Here is a 14448-nt window from a genome sequence, read left to right as displayed (position 1 = left end):
TGAGGGCACGACAATGCATGCTATGATAAGATAAAGGTTACTGTAGTATTTAATTGGGCATTATAACATAATACATAGATAGTAATCCAACTGCGTCTATGACTAATAATCCACCTTCAGGCTATCATCGAAACCCCTTCCAGTATTAAGTTGCAAGCAACAGATTATCGCATTAAGCGATGTGTGTAAACTAAACAATAGAATTATCCTTAGACAAAACATTATTGTTTTCTCTCTAGTATCAACAACACATCTACAATCTTAGAAGTTATTTACCACTCTTCCCAAAAACTAGAGGCATGAACCCACTATCAAGCATAAATACTCCCACTTGAAGATACATGCAACTACTTTATCAGGGTAACTACAAGTACCGGAGAGCATGCAAGATCTTAAATAATAGTAGTACTATAATATGATGAACAATCTGTCGCAAACCCCGGGGGTCGTAGGCTAGACAAACCCAGACTGCATCTGGCATAAGCCTAACCTAGGTCTCTAGGGCCTACAGGGTGAGAATCGGTGACACAACAGTGACTCTATGACTCAATGAGTAATACAAGCTCATAATTGAGCGAAAAACCAAAGTATTACAAGCAGATGTCACTGACCTGACAATTCATCAATCAATGGAAGCGAAGTTATGTTATTCTAAATAGCAAGATAGCAAAAGGCCTAAGAGGCCAGGAGCAGGGGCGGAGGGAGGGGGGGGCGAGCAGGGGCTAGACCCCCCCCAATGTGTCGCCCCCCCTAAAGATTTTAGGTACGTATATATCGGTAATATGCCATATACATGGACAAATGGCCAGAATTAATCACTTGATTAGCCCATTGCTGATTAATTAGTCCATTGCGCGCTGAAATAGTCGGCCCAAATACCCATCAGCTAGCCCATGTACGCGCACAGCCGCACAGGTTTAGCCATTGTGGATTGTTCTGATCGATCCGAGATGCAGTTTCTCCTCACGGAGCTGCGTGCCTGCCGCCTCAGTTCGTCTCGCTGCTAGGGCCGTAGGGCATTTGCCGCTGCCGCATCTCGCCGTGCAATCCACCTCTGCAGCCCCTTGCTTTGCGATTCCACCGCTCGCTGACTTCGCCGGTGCGGCCCTATAGACTACCCTTCTGTGTTCCAGTTGGAGCGTTGATTCAGGTTCGACGATCTAGGGCACGGGCAGATGCATAGTCAGAATTGAATCAACGCTCGGACCCTCCAATGGTTCATCAAACGTAAGTGACCACCAAATAGCGATAGCTGCTGCACGCCTGCCGCCACCGACTAGCCGATCTTCTTCAACATCAGTTGCAGAGGGGATGAGTATGGTCTGGATTAAATTCTCTCTAGGTATGTTCTCTGCAATATTGATCACTACCATTGTTTTCATTAGTAATTGATCAGTACTAAGTAATTGATCCCATTTGATTGTGTATATCTGTACAGGCCCCTGTAGCTGTATATGCACATGCATTCGTAGCTATAAAGCCTAATGTGAGCCGGTGGTCTAATCAAGAATGACTTGACATCCAAACCTGTAGAAATGCTAGCTAAATCCGAAAACTTAATCAATACCGTTGTTTTCATTAGTATATCTTAAACTTTCATACTATATATTTGTTCAACATTGTTAGCTCTGATATACACCTCCGCAATCATTTTAGTCAAAATTAAACGCCAACAATACCTCGATATATATTTTTCCTTACGTAGTTTAGAGAGGAGATGTTTTGGGTTCATGCCTCGCCCCCCCTATACCTAAATCCTGGCTCCGCCCCTGGCCAGGAGCATAACAGTGACGTCCCAGCCCATAGATTCCAGCCTGCCACCTAGGAATCCCAAGCTACTCGTCGATATCGACCTAGAAACCTTCATTGTTGGAGCGACCACTACAAGAAATCTACCATAATATGACGTTTTTTTTATGACTGGAAATCAAAATGTCATAGCTTTATGACGTTCCTAGCTTTGACCGTCCTTGGCCACTCGGGGGGGGGGGGGGGGGCAAAACCCTAGAAAATCGTGACGTTATTGGGCAAAACGTCATTGGCAATTTAGGTCAAAACGTCATTAGCAAAATTAAGTGGCCTATGAACGTTTTTCCACTGCCGATTGCGACAAATCAACAACGTCATTAGCATGTCAAAAAAAATTAGCCAATCAGAAGACAGGAAACAACCTACCAAGGATCAGCCCAAGACTTGGATCTCAACCGTCCGAAGCATCCAACGCACCAAACATAACCGAAATTGCCACCCAGGATTTTCCCATTCGCGCCGAAAACTTTTGGGCCACACGCGCCGAATTTTTTTGGACCGACCCAACAAAGCTGACCAACCCGCGCCGGCCAGACCACTCCAAACCCTAGATCCCGGCCATACCTCCTCGCCCTCGTCCATGTTCCTTCCGCCGCCGCTGCTCTCGGCCAACTCCTCCTCGCCCTCGTTGCCACCATCCCAAACCCTAGCCCGCCGCGGCGCTCCCCTTCCCCATCCACCGAAACCCTAGATCCCCCCTTCCCCATGGCCTCCGCCGCCGCCGCCGCGGCCCCCGTATCGGGCCAGGTCGTGCAGCGGTTCCGCGCGCGGCTGCGGGAGGAGGCCGGGGAGGAGCCGGGGGCGGCCGCGGTGGTGGCCGTCTACGACGAGGTCCTCGCCGACCTCACCTTCAACTGCAAGCCCATCATCACCGAGCTCACCATCATCGCCGACCAGCACGCCGCGCGGGCCGCCAGGGGCATCGCCGCTGCCATCTGCGCCCGCATCTTCGAGGTGCTTGCTTGTTCTGGCCCCCCAAGGATTTTTCTGCCGGGGGGGGGGGGGCGGTTACGTTGTAGTATTTTCCGAGAGAATGGATTGGGGTAGGTTTTCGGCTAGGTAGCTTGCTTGCTGTGCTTGTCCGTCAGATAGTTTCTTGTGGGTTTGCATCATTGCCGCTAGGATTTGGTGGAGTTGAGAACTTCCGTAGAATTAAATGTACACTGTCGGTCTTGATGACGAATTGGTGCTCATGTGGTACACCGCAGAAGTTTGTTATGATGAATTGATGACAGACAGGTTCCTAGAATACTTTGTGTACGGGATTTTATTCTGTGAAACTGCATGTCTTATTATGTCGTGAAATAGGTGCAGGCTCAAGTAGAATGTTAGAAACAACTTTTTTTATAATCTTGAATAAGACACACAGTAAGCAACAAAAGAAGCCTTGTGATCGGGTGTATACGTGAGCACGCGGTCTTTACTCAACACGTGTCTAAGAGCATCTCCACTCGTCCCCCCGAGGAGGCCCCCGGCGAGCGTTTTTTCCATCCGGACGGCGTAATTCGGCCCAGTCGCGCCCCCGGTTCCTCGTTTTCGTCCGGATTTGGGCCTAAATTCATCCGGCGATCCCACGCCCCCCCGGCCCCCCGGGGAGCGCTCGGGGACTCCGGACGAGTGAAAAGCGGGGAAGGGCCCGATCTGTCGGTGACTCGACGCACGAACCCCACCGCCACGTCGCTCAAAATCTCCCCCACCCCTCGTATCTCTCTCGCCGCCGGCACCACCCCGCCGGCTTGTTGCCCAGATTGCGCCGCCACTCCTTCCCCACCTGCCTATATTCCGCCGTGTTTGGACGACGGCCTATCTGGCTGCTCTTCCGCCGGCCTGTTTTCCGGCCTGCTTGCTCGTCGTCGCTCGCGGCTCGGGTTGCCTCGACCACGCCCGTCAGGTGTTCGTCCATTTGCCTCGCCGGCCATGGACTCGGACGAAGAGGAGGAGCAGATGTTCGTCGAGCTTATGCAAGAAGAGATGGCAGCAGCCGCCCAAGACGACGAGCACATGATGATCCTTGGTTGCTTGGTAAGCATGTACGCCGGACTGGCAACTCGTCGGCGTGGTGGGTCGGCACGAGGTCGCCGGAAGTGCAAGCCGAGACAGCGAATGGAGGGCTACTGCATGTTGTACGCCGACTACTTCGCCGACAATCCATTGCACGGTGAGACTGTTTTCCGGCGTCGTTTCAGGATGAGCAGAAAGCTATTTCTGCAAATTGTGTATGCCATCCGCCACTTTGATCCCTACTTGAGATGCAAGGCGGATTGCACCTGGTTTGGTTGGATTTTCGTCACTGCAGAAGTGCACGGTGGCTATGAGGATCTTTGGCGTATGGAGCTCCCGGTGATCTGCAGATGACTATCTTCGGATGGCGGAGTCCACCGCCCTTGATTGTTTCTACCGGTTCTGCGGGGCCGTCATAGCGATGTTCGGGGACTATTACTTGAGATCACCCACCGTCGAAGACACTCGAGAGGATCCTTGCAACAAATGAAGCTAGAGGTTTTCCAGGATGCTTGGAAGCATTGACTGCATGCATTGGCAATGGAAGAACTGTCCGTTTGCGTGGCGAGGGAATGTACAAGGGTCACAAAAAAGGCTGCCTTGATACTTGAAGCAAGTGGCTACCCATGATCTTTGGATTTGGCACTCTTTCTTTGGTATGCCTGGATCCAACAATGACATCAACGTCCTAAACTGCTCCCCGGTCTTTTCCAAGCTTGTTGAGGGTCATGCTCCCCCGGTGGACTATGTGATCAATGGTCGGCACTACAACAAAGGATACTACCTTGCAGACGGTATCTATCCAAAGTGGGCAACATTTGTGAAGACGATCTCCAACCCTAGCACCCCCAAACTTTGCGAGTTTGTCAAGAAACAAGAAGCTTGCCGAAAAGACGTCGAGCGAGCATTTGGTGTCCTACTGAGAGATTTCTTGTCGTCAGGTTCCCGCTATGACTTGGTCCAAAGATCAGATGTGGGAGGTGATGAACTGCTGTGTGTGCCTACACAACATGATTATTGAAGATGAGCGAAAGCATCCGGTTCCTCTGGCTGAGCAAGAAGCACCATATGAGAGAGAGGGTCCTCTTGCACAGCCTAATCACCAGGTGCCTCCATCATAGGCCGCCTTCATTGCTATGCACCAGGAGATTCGAGACTCTACAATGCACCAGCTGCTGCAAGATGATCTGGTGGAGCACATATGGAGGCTCCGAGGCAACGCCAACGCCGACTAGTCTGTCTTAATTTGTTTGAAAAATTGTGAAATTTGTGTGCTTCATTTGTTTCAGCACTTGTTAAACATTGTACTGTTATCGCCGAATTTGTTTCAGCAATTTTCGTCCTCTTGTTTGCCGAACTTGTTAAATTTTATGTTGAATTTGTTTGAAATATGTCAAATGGTCGAGGTTGGGGGTTTCCTGCCGGGGGGACGGCTGGAACTTCGGCGCTCCCCACGCCAAATCTTCATCCAATCCGGACGAAAATTTCGCCGGATTTGGGCGTGGGGAGCGCCAACGAGTGGGGATGCTCTAACGTCTGTGTGTTGTGCCGTTTGGTGATGATGAGGTGGGAACGAGTCGTGTGGGGTCTAAACAAAGTATAAAGTATCTCCTTCTCATCCCCTTTTACCGAGCGCAGCCACACATGCCTAGGAGGTGGTCTAGGCGAAGTCGTCGCGCCGGGAGCCTGCCTAGGCCGGATCGATCCCTGCCGGTGGCCATGGACAAGCTCGGCGCGAACCCGGCTAACTCCAGCCCGCTCACGCCGCTGGGCTTCCTGGAGAGCGCCGCCACCGTGTACGGCGACTGCCCCTCCGTCGTCTACCACGGCACCGTCTTCACCTAGTCCCAGACCTACCGCCGCTGCCTCCGCCTCGCCTCCGCCCTCGTCTCCCTCGGCGTCTCCCGCCGCGACGTCGTAAGTTACCTCACCTCCGAGTATTGAATTGAGTTGCCGGGCCAAAATCGATTTTTGATTTGGTCATCGATGGCGTGAACTTGACCAGGGATACGAGGCGCACTTCGGGGTGCCGATGAGCGGCGCCGTGCTCAACAGCATCAACACGCGCCTCGACGCGCGCACCGTCTCCGTCCTGCTCCGCCACTCCGGCTCCAAGCTCATCCTCGTTGACCCTGCTCTGCTCCCGGTCCTCCACGACGCGCTCCGCCTCCTCCCGCCGGGCCACCCGGCCCCGCGCATCGTGCTCGTCGAGGACCCCCCACGAGAAGGAGTTCCCTCCGGCGCCAGCGGCGGCTCTGCATACGAGAGGCTCCTGGAGACGGGACCCGAGCAATCTCAGGACACAACCGCCTAGGTGACCATGGCCACCGGCGCGTCGCGACGACGAGCGCCCTGAATCTCAGCTCCCACGCACGCTCCGTCGGCGGCAGCGGCGACAGGAGGGGCCGGACCTGTGTGGACGTTGTGAGGAGGAGAGGAGAATCGCGGGTCAACGAGGAGAAACACGGGAGCCTGGCCGAAGCAGCCGTCGGAGGCCGCTCCGCTCATGACTGGCGGCGACTTCGCCGCCGGAGCCGCTGCGCTCGCGCCGTATGCCGCACCTGGCCACTCCACTGGTGTCGGTGTCGTCTGTGGGGGAGGGTGAGAACGAGGAGGAGGCCGCCTTCACGCTCTGCATCGAGCTAGCTGGTACTCCTTCTGTGAGCTAGCTGGTACTGCATTAGGAGTACTACTCCTGCTAAATGAACCACGGAGTATTCTGTGAATATTGCAATTGCTACTGCCACTACACTTCCTAACTGAATATAACTGAATTAAATGTCAATGACTCAATGTGCCCAAGCTTGTGTATCTCGATTACTGGATCAGATGATGAAATGTGAAAAAGTATGGTGAACGGCATGGTGCAGTCTTTGGCCTTTCTGGAGCAGTTAAAGGATTTAGAATTGCTAGTGTGGTGCATTAATTCTTTGGCCTTGCTTTTCACTGAAGAAGTATGGTATTGCTGCAACCTTACAACAAGCTTTGGGAGACAGGTATGCGACCTTACCTCTTCATCAAATGCTGCTCATACGTAAAATTACTTGATGTATTTAACGTCGTGCTGTATATAGTTAAATGGAGTATTCAATAAAGAGAATTTTGTTGGACCACAATAATTTGGCAAACCGGCAAAAAGCAGGACACGAATGGTTCTACACTTCTACTGCTACATAGAGAAATATGTCACGGTTCGCGGAGGTCACAGAGTCCAATTTATACTGTAATTCTGTAATGGCAATTCAACATGACAACTTTACTGTTAAATGTTGAGTGGCTTACTGATAAATGTTCATGTACACATGCGTCCATATACTGTATTTTGATTAATGCATCTGAGAACATACTTTTCCATGAACTGGTACTGAACTTAACAGATGCAACTGCTACTAAACTTAACATATGCTATACTAGAATATTCCTTATCAGTTTCATATTAAAATCATGGTTTTAAAGGCGTCCAGGCGTCCCAAGGCGAGGGGGGGGGCGCCTCAACGCCTAGGCGTTCAAGGCGCGTTGCAAGGCGACGCCTTTGAGGCTTGCCAAGGCGTTGGGGAGGAAGCAAGGCACCAGCTAGGTAGGGATGGGCAGATGAACTAACCTGGAATTTGCTGGCCACATAGCATCCATATTTTCCATCCTTTTCCCCATTTCTTCTTTCCACAACAGAAATCTGCATAAAACATGCAATCTATGGTTAGAACTTGTCTTAACAGACCACCATAGGTAAAAGAACAGAGAGTAAATGAGCATCCAAATGCAAAAAAAGATAACAAACAGGCAAACAGTGCATTACATATTACATGACAAATGGTCCAGAACATAAATAGGTCTAGTGGTAGTGTAGTACACAACCAGAGAACACAATAAATTAGGTTCACAACAACATAAAATAGGTTCTACTTCCACATAACACAATAAAATCATAAGCAAGGCTGGCACTCTCAATCCCAAGTCTCAAAAGTGATCATCGAAGTCATCCATGGTAGCATTTTGGTTCTCATCATCTTGGTCAGCACTAGTTGGGTCTTCATCATCATCGGTCACATCCACATCATCTTCAACATAGTCGGAATCATCATCCTCTCCATTGGGCTCACTTGAGCGTTGTACCTGGTCATCTTCTTGATCATCTGACTCATATGATCGTGTTGGAGCAGGCCTTTTGCGCTGCCTTTGGTACTGGATGTTGGCATTTGAGGGACCCCTTCCCATGGTTGCACTTGCACCTCTAGGAAAATTGCGGCCTTGCAGCGATGAACTGGCACCAACAGCCTCATCAACAAGCTCCCATGAAATGTCATCGGGACACCCTCTAGCACCTTGGGGTGGAGGCATTGTTGGGTCAACCCACTCATTGCCCCAATCAAAATCATCAATGATTAGAGGGTCATAGCTTTTGTCACCAATCTTCTCACGCCTCTTTTGAAACCTATCCATGTTCTTCCGGTTGTATGAAACAAAAACATTGTCATTCAAGATTCGGTGTTGTAACCGATTCCTTTTCTTGGTATGGATCTACAAATAGCAAATAGAGCAATAGAATGAATAAATAAATTGCTGCAATTACTTGCTCATGCTGAAATAAAGACAAAGAAGTTACTCACAAATTCAAATGCACTCCAATTCCTCTCACAACCGGATGATGATGCACAAAGACTAACAATCCTCTTTGCAAACCTTTGTAGGTCAATGGCTCGACCACCATATGAACTCCACCAATCAACTACAATAGGAAAAACACACTTGCATTAGGAGTTTGTACATAGAATAACATGCAAAAATTAACTTGCTTGTTGCTGAAATTAGCTTGAGTTCACTTACGAGGGTTTCTTTTGCCCATGTTTTCGATGGCCATCACATTAGAAAAACCTTGTCGCTTGTCCTCATAGAGAACGACTTGTGCATCAATCTTGTTTCGAGTGGGCACATCAGCTACCATTTTTGCAAGGACATCATTGAAACAACTTCTTAGCTCACCTACAAGTTCATCATCACCACTCTCTTTAATAGAGAAGTATTTTCCAGGGTTCAAAAACAAAGCAGCCCCATACAATGGATGATCCATTTGAGTCTCCCAACGTTTGTCAATAATGGTCATGACCATCTTGAGCAAACCTTGCTTGTTTTGTTGAGGAAAGGCTTGTCTTATCTTATCCTTTGCAGCCGTCATTAGTGCAGAAATTTCTGGCATGGCAGGAAGCTCATCACCATCTGCAATCCTAAGCACTCGAAGTAGTGGATTTGTAACTCTAATGCAGTCCTCAGCTGCATGCCACCATTCCGCTGAAAGAACAATGTCTTGCACATTCAAACCGGCTGTAGTTTTGGCCAATTTGTTTGCAACCCACTCCCTACTTGTAAATAGACTCCTCAAAGCTTGCTTGTGCTTGACCAAACTCTTAAGAGCAAGACATGATGTGGCAAAGCGAGTGGCTGCGGGTCTCACAAGATCCTCGTTGCCGGTTGCCTTCCTCATTAGAGCAAGAAGTCTTCCATGCCTATAGATGAAAGTAGTGACTCGTCTACCACGTGCAATTGGCTTCTTAAATGCTTTTAGCTTCCCTATATCTTCCAACATTAGGTCCAGGCAATGGCATGCACATGGACTCCAATAAAGTGTAGGAATCCTCTCCATTAGAATCTTGCCTGCTGCCTTGTAGTTAGCACCATTATCGGTGACAACTTGCACAACATTCTCTTTTCCAACACCTTCAATTCTCTTCTCAAGCAAATCTGCTATCATCCGAGCATCTTGGCATTCAATTGATGCATCAACCGACTCCAAGAAGTAAGTTCCCGCTGGGCTGTTTACAAGAAAGTTGATTAAGTGGCGTCCCCTTCTATCAGACCATCCATCTGACATTAGTGTGCAGCCATATTGCTTCCATGCTGCCTCGTGCTCCGCTCTCAAGAGTTTTGTTTCATTCACACAATCCCTAAGCAATGGCTCCCGCAGCTTGTAAGGGGAAGGAGGCTTGTAACCCGAGCCACATTGACAAGATGCTTCTATTGCAATTTGAAATTGTCTAGAACTTGCAACATTGAAAGGTATGCCACACTCATAGAAGAACAATGCCCACTGCATATCCACATAGTGCAACTCTGCCTCCGTTTTTGTGCTTGACTCCATGCTGCTTTGAGAACGCCCGGAGCGTCTTTCATCAACAATATCCTCAGGTTTTCTCCTAAGCATTGAAGCAATTGACTTGGTTCCAACAGATTGAACCTTATCCTTATTGCCGCTGATTTTCATAGCAAAGGCTCTCTTGTTTCTTTTGGCAGCTGTCCCTGAACTTTCTCTTGTAGTGGAGACTTCAGCTGTTGTTGCTGTCCCTGCTGCATCTACCTCCACAACATCATCATCTGGCAGTGCTTGGTTTCTCCTGTTCTTCACCAAATACTCATATATCTCTCTCTTGAGTTGTGTGCTAGCCCTTGGACAGCCTAATGCATCTCCACCAGTGCCAGCAAGATGTTCCTTATGCCTTTTGATCCCTCCCTGAGTTACCTTGCCACAGAGATTGCACTTAACAATATTGCTATTGCCAGGTGTCACCATATAGCCATAGTTCCAGCCCGGATCAGTTGTCCTCCGTGGCCTGCGTTCTGGATCTTTCATTGGATCGTAATCCCCATCAGCCATTGTGACACTACAATCAAGGAGTCAAGGACAAACACCAATTAAATTAATGATAAAGAGCATCCAAAGATCAAATACTCTACTTTAATCACAACATCCAGCAGCTAACAAGGACAAGTGGACAACAAAAGCTACTAATTTAATCAGCATCCACTACTATAATCACAGCAGCAGCTACCAAGGCAAAGCAGGCACTAAATTAATCAGAGGCAGGCAGACAGCTTACTACTACTACTATATCACAGCCAAAGCAGGCAGCATAAGTGCAGCACATAGCCAGGGGGAGGAGAGGCTGTACACTACCAAGGCACCAACAACAGAACATGCAGAATAGAGCAAAGCAAGCTGCTGCACAGGGGGAGGAGAAGCTGTACCAGTGGGAGGAGTTGCCAGAAGCTTGGCCACAAGCTTGGCCGGAGTTGGGGAGGCCGGTAGATGGGGGAGCAGCAGCAGATCTGGCCGGAGCTGAGGAGGACGTGTGAGAGGAGCTCACTCCTCTCTCTCTTCTCTCCAGATAGTTTTTCCTGGTCAGTTCCCCTCTCTCTTCCCTCTCTTTTCCCTTTAGATGGCATCTTTCCCTCCCAGCCAGCCAGATTCCAGTTTTCCTTCCCGCCAAAATTTTCGTTTCCCGCCAAAAGGACATAGGCGTCCAGAATCATGAAAAGCGGCCATTTTTGCGCCTAGGCGACGCCTTCGGACGCCTCAGAGACGCCTCTGGACGCCTTTGCCAGAAAACAAAGGCGACTTCGACGCCTTGCCCTTCTGGCACGCCTGGACGCTTAAGCGTCGCTTAGGCGACGCCTAGGCGACGCCTTTAAAACCATGATTAAAATGAAAATAGAGTGCTCTTTAACACTTCAAAATTGAGTAGCACATGGGTATCTGTAGCATCTTATGATTGCAATTAACTGAATGTACACATGAATTACTCCATACATGAATTACTTCATTGGCCAGGTCCTACTACTGATGTTGGAGATCAGAGGTAGCTGCGGTGGTGCTTGCTGGAGATCAGAGCGAGATGCGCTGCTGGGAATCGGCGAGATGGCGATGCACATCCGGGAAGTTGGGTACGAGCTGCTGGGAGCCGGCGAGAAGGCGATGCGCAGCTGGGAGGTTGGCCGGGGCGGTGGAGTTTAGCAGTTGGGGGCGCCTTCGGTGATGCAACGGCGGCGGCGTTCGAGGGCAGGGATCCGACGAGTTGATGGGGCGGCGGCGTTCTGCTCGCCGTGGCCGGCGACAACGGTTGGGCGGCGCATCTAGAGGCCCAGCGGCCCGCGTGCTAGGGCGGCGGCGCTCTGACGCTTGGCCGGCGGGGAGTAGGCCGCGGTGACCAGAGGCTCGACGCGATGGGGCTCCAAGCCGGTGCAGTCCAGCGTTTTTGTTCCCATGATTAGGTACTGGGTGATTGATTAGCTAATGGGTTTGCTGTATCATGCGTGGGGCGCCGGCTCACTCGATTTGGGCCGCCTCTTGGAGATGGATGCTCGATGGCGTCGATGTGCTGCAGCGGGTGGGGGAGAAGAATGCGCAAACGGACGTTAGGGACTGTTAGCCGATCCAACGGTGTTGATATGCATCCAACGGTGTTGAACGCGTGCTCACGTATACACTCAGTCACCAAATCCACTCTCCAGTAAGCAATATTAAATAACTACTATACTTTTGTTTGGCATTCTTTAGCATGACAAGATTCGAATTGTGCTACCATTCGCCTAAACAAACTTCACTATTATAGTGATGAGTGTGGTGTACATTTCTTAAAATAAATAGTTATAATAAGTTTTTTCTAGCATCTACTCACGAACTGCATAGATAGTTTTCAGTTATCTACTAATTTTGCCTGCATACATGGAGCGCGATTTTGCAGAGTTGCAGTGGCCCTGTTTGCCTGTGCATAAGGGCAGTTTTTGCAATTAGATTTAGCATTTTTGCTTGGTAAAATCCCCACTCTAATTCCCACATTGACTACTTATTTGTATCTCTTTTCAGGCCAATGAGAACCTGACCAGAAAATAAAACGACAATGCATTGCACCTTGTGCATACATTTTCGCTGTTGACAGTTCACCTCACGGAAAGAAGAAGCAAACCAAGGAATTGTTTCCCCCAAATGAGCCATCGCCTTTGATCAGGTAAAAAGGGAAAAACAACTGCAGAATCAGCTGGATGGTCTATAGTAAAATAGCTATCAATGGTGCTAAGTAATTTCCTTTGCAATAGAAACGGCGTCACCAACTGCCACCTATCCTGAAGACCCACCTATAGAATTTTGTGTTTTGTCTGCTGCCGTAGTCACTGCATCGTTGAGATTGTCATGTCAGCTATTATGTTAATATGTTATCCACCTTATCTGTCCTTATGCAAAGAACTTCCTGCCAGTCCTATACAAGACTACCAGCTACTGCAATGTTAAGTCCCTGTCATGATGCGTCGATGCACTTCTGTACTGTTACGCTCTCCCTGTGATTGCAGCAGCTCACCGTATAAAATAGTGATGTACTTAGCTCTGAATATATCCACACACTACACTTAGCCAAATGCCCACTCTAGCTCGCAACATAAATACCTTTTGTTCTTCGGCTCATGTCTACAAGAATGGCGCGGCGTGCCGCCGTGCCAGCCCTGCTAGTGGAACCAACTTGACAACTAACTAACCTAAAAGCAAACATTCTGTTACGTATTTCTACACCTAAGGTTCCTTTGCGTGACAGGAATCATTCTGCAATGCTTGCAGGTGCCCGCCGAATAGACATTGCCGTCTTTATATCTGCTAGATAGTATTGTGAAGAACATAGGACGAGAATACATAGTGCAGTTTAATATGTAGTGTCTGATTGTTAGTGAGGTCTGACATATGATGGGCTTTACCGAATTTGAGAGAAATGTCAAGAATTATATCATGTACTAATTGTGATCTGATGCATTTATGTTCCACTGCTCAATGCATAGTGGACATGTTGTCCAATTATATTGTAGTCTAATTGTATTTTTCCCTTTTACTGAGTTGAGGAGCCATGTATCTCGTACATTTAAGATTGATATTAACCATGAAGTATCATGATAGTACTGCAGTTTTATATTCTATATCAGGACAGAATGACTTTCTACTAAAATTATATGTTTATCATCTATATCTTGACATTACTGCAGCACCAAAATACACCATGCCTACCTTTGCTTGCTCAGTTAGTGCTCTTGCTCATTAATTCATTGCACTTGATGCTGCCAGAAGTACTTTGTCCCTGTAACTTAATCTGGAACTTGATGCAAGCTATTTTTCCTAACAAGCTTTTACAATGGAGTAGAATTGTCCAGCATGATCATTATGTTGTACTTCCTACACAACAAGAAGTACTTTGTCCTTGTAATGTGAATCTGGAACTGAATCTCCTGCCACCGTCGAAGTACTTGTTGTTTCCCTGGCTCAGATTTTGCATTACATTTCTTTCATCTTTGAGTCAATGTCTTATCTTGTTTATGTATCACCAAAGTTAGCTAAAGATAATCTAACTTGAAAATGGGCGAGTAGGTGCATGGTGGCCAGCGACAAGCTCAGTGAGCAGGGATGTCGGTCTGCGAGCAGGAGCACGGAGCACCGACATGTGATGATTGGGGTTCACCCAAACCCACGGGTGGATAGTTGGGATACTGCTGGTGCGATGCTGCTGCTCCAGCTAGTCTTGTGATGGATGTTTTCTGTATGATATGAATCTGTTGTCTGTGTCTTTCTTGTATATATATATCTGATTTCATGTATTCATGTGTTGATGTTTATATATTGTCTAATCTTGTTAATATAAACCTGACCAACCCAAGAATAAATGGATCGTAAAAGGTAAGGCCCAAATAGAGAAAGGCTGTAAAAATGATGAGGCCCAAAATAGAAAAAGGGTGCAAAAAGGCTAAAGCCCAAAACAGAAATGGACCAAAACAAAGGCCAATTCTTACGTTAAAAGGCTGGAATTATTGGGCTCGGCCCATGTAGAATACAGA

General features: G+C 48.3%; 2 protein-coding genes across 6 annotated transcripts; one reads left to right on the top strand and one right to left on the bottom strand.

Annotated features, from left to right (window-relative positions):
- Window positions 1-5426: 5426 nt before the first annotated feature.
- On the top strand, window positions 5427-14211 carry LOC127332749 (2-methylpropanoate--CoA ligase CCL4-like). Of its 5 annotated transcripts, none has more exons than XR_011751613.1 (5): window positions 5427-5727; window positions 5816-6806; window positions 11411-12089; window positions 12446-12587; window positions 13985-14211. XR_011751613.1 is itself a non-coding variant. In XM_071826031.1 (3 exons), the coding sequence occupies exon 2, from the start codon at window positions 5843-5845 to the stop codon at window positions 6122-6124; it is 282 nt and encodes a 93-aa protein (XP_071682132.1). In that variant the 5' UTR covers window positions 5427-5727; window positions 5816-5842; the 3' UTR covers window positions 6125-6806; window positions 11411-11889. The 5 variants fall into 5 exon arrangements, 1 of the variants encoding a protein (XP_071682132.1); XR_011751615.1 differs by lacking the exon at window positions 13985-14211 and adding an exon at window positions 13190-13978; XR_011751614.1 differs by lacking the exon at window positions 13985-14211 and adding an exon at window positions 12676-13978.
- On the bottom strand, window positions 7581-11272 carry LOC127332746 (uncharacterized). Its single transcript, XM_051359084.1, has 4 exons — window positions 10828-11272; window positions 8635-10463; window positions 8418-8536; window positions 7581-8328 (listed from the first exon to the last, which is right to left on the bottom strand). The coding sequence occupies exons 1-4, from the start codon at window positions 11094-11096 to the stop codon at window positions 7768-7770; spliced, it is 2778 nt and encodes a 925-aa protein (XP_051215044.1). The 5' UTR covers window positions 11097-11272; the 3' UTR covers window positions 7581-7767.
- Window positions 14212-14448: the final 237 nt, after the last annotated feature.

Source organism: Lolium perenne, chromosome 2 (genome assembly GCF_019359855.2).
Source record: "Lolium perenne isolate Kyuss_39 chromosome 2, Kyuss_2.0, whole genome shotgun sequence".
Lineage (NCBI taxonomy): Eukaryota > Viridiplantae > Streptophyta > Magnoliopsida > Poales > Poaceae > Lolium > Lolium perenne.
This window is presented reverse-complemented; position numbering and strand designations above follow the sequence as displayed.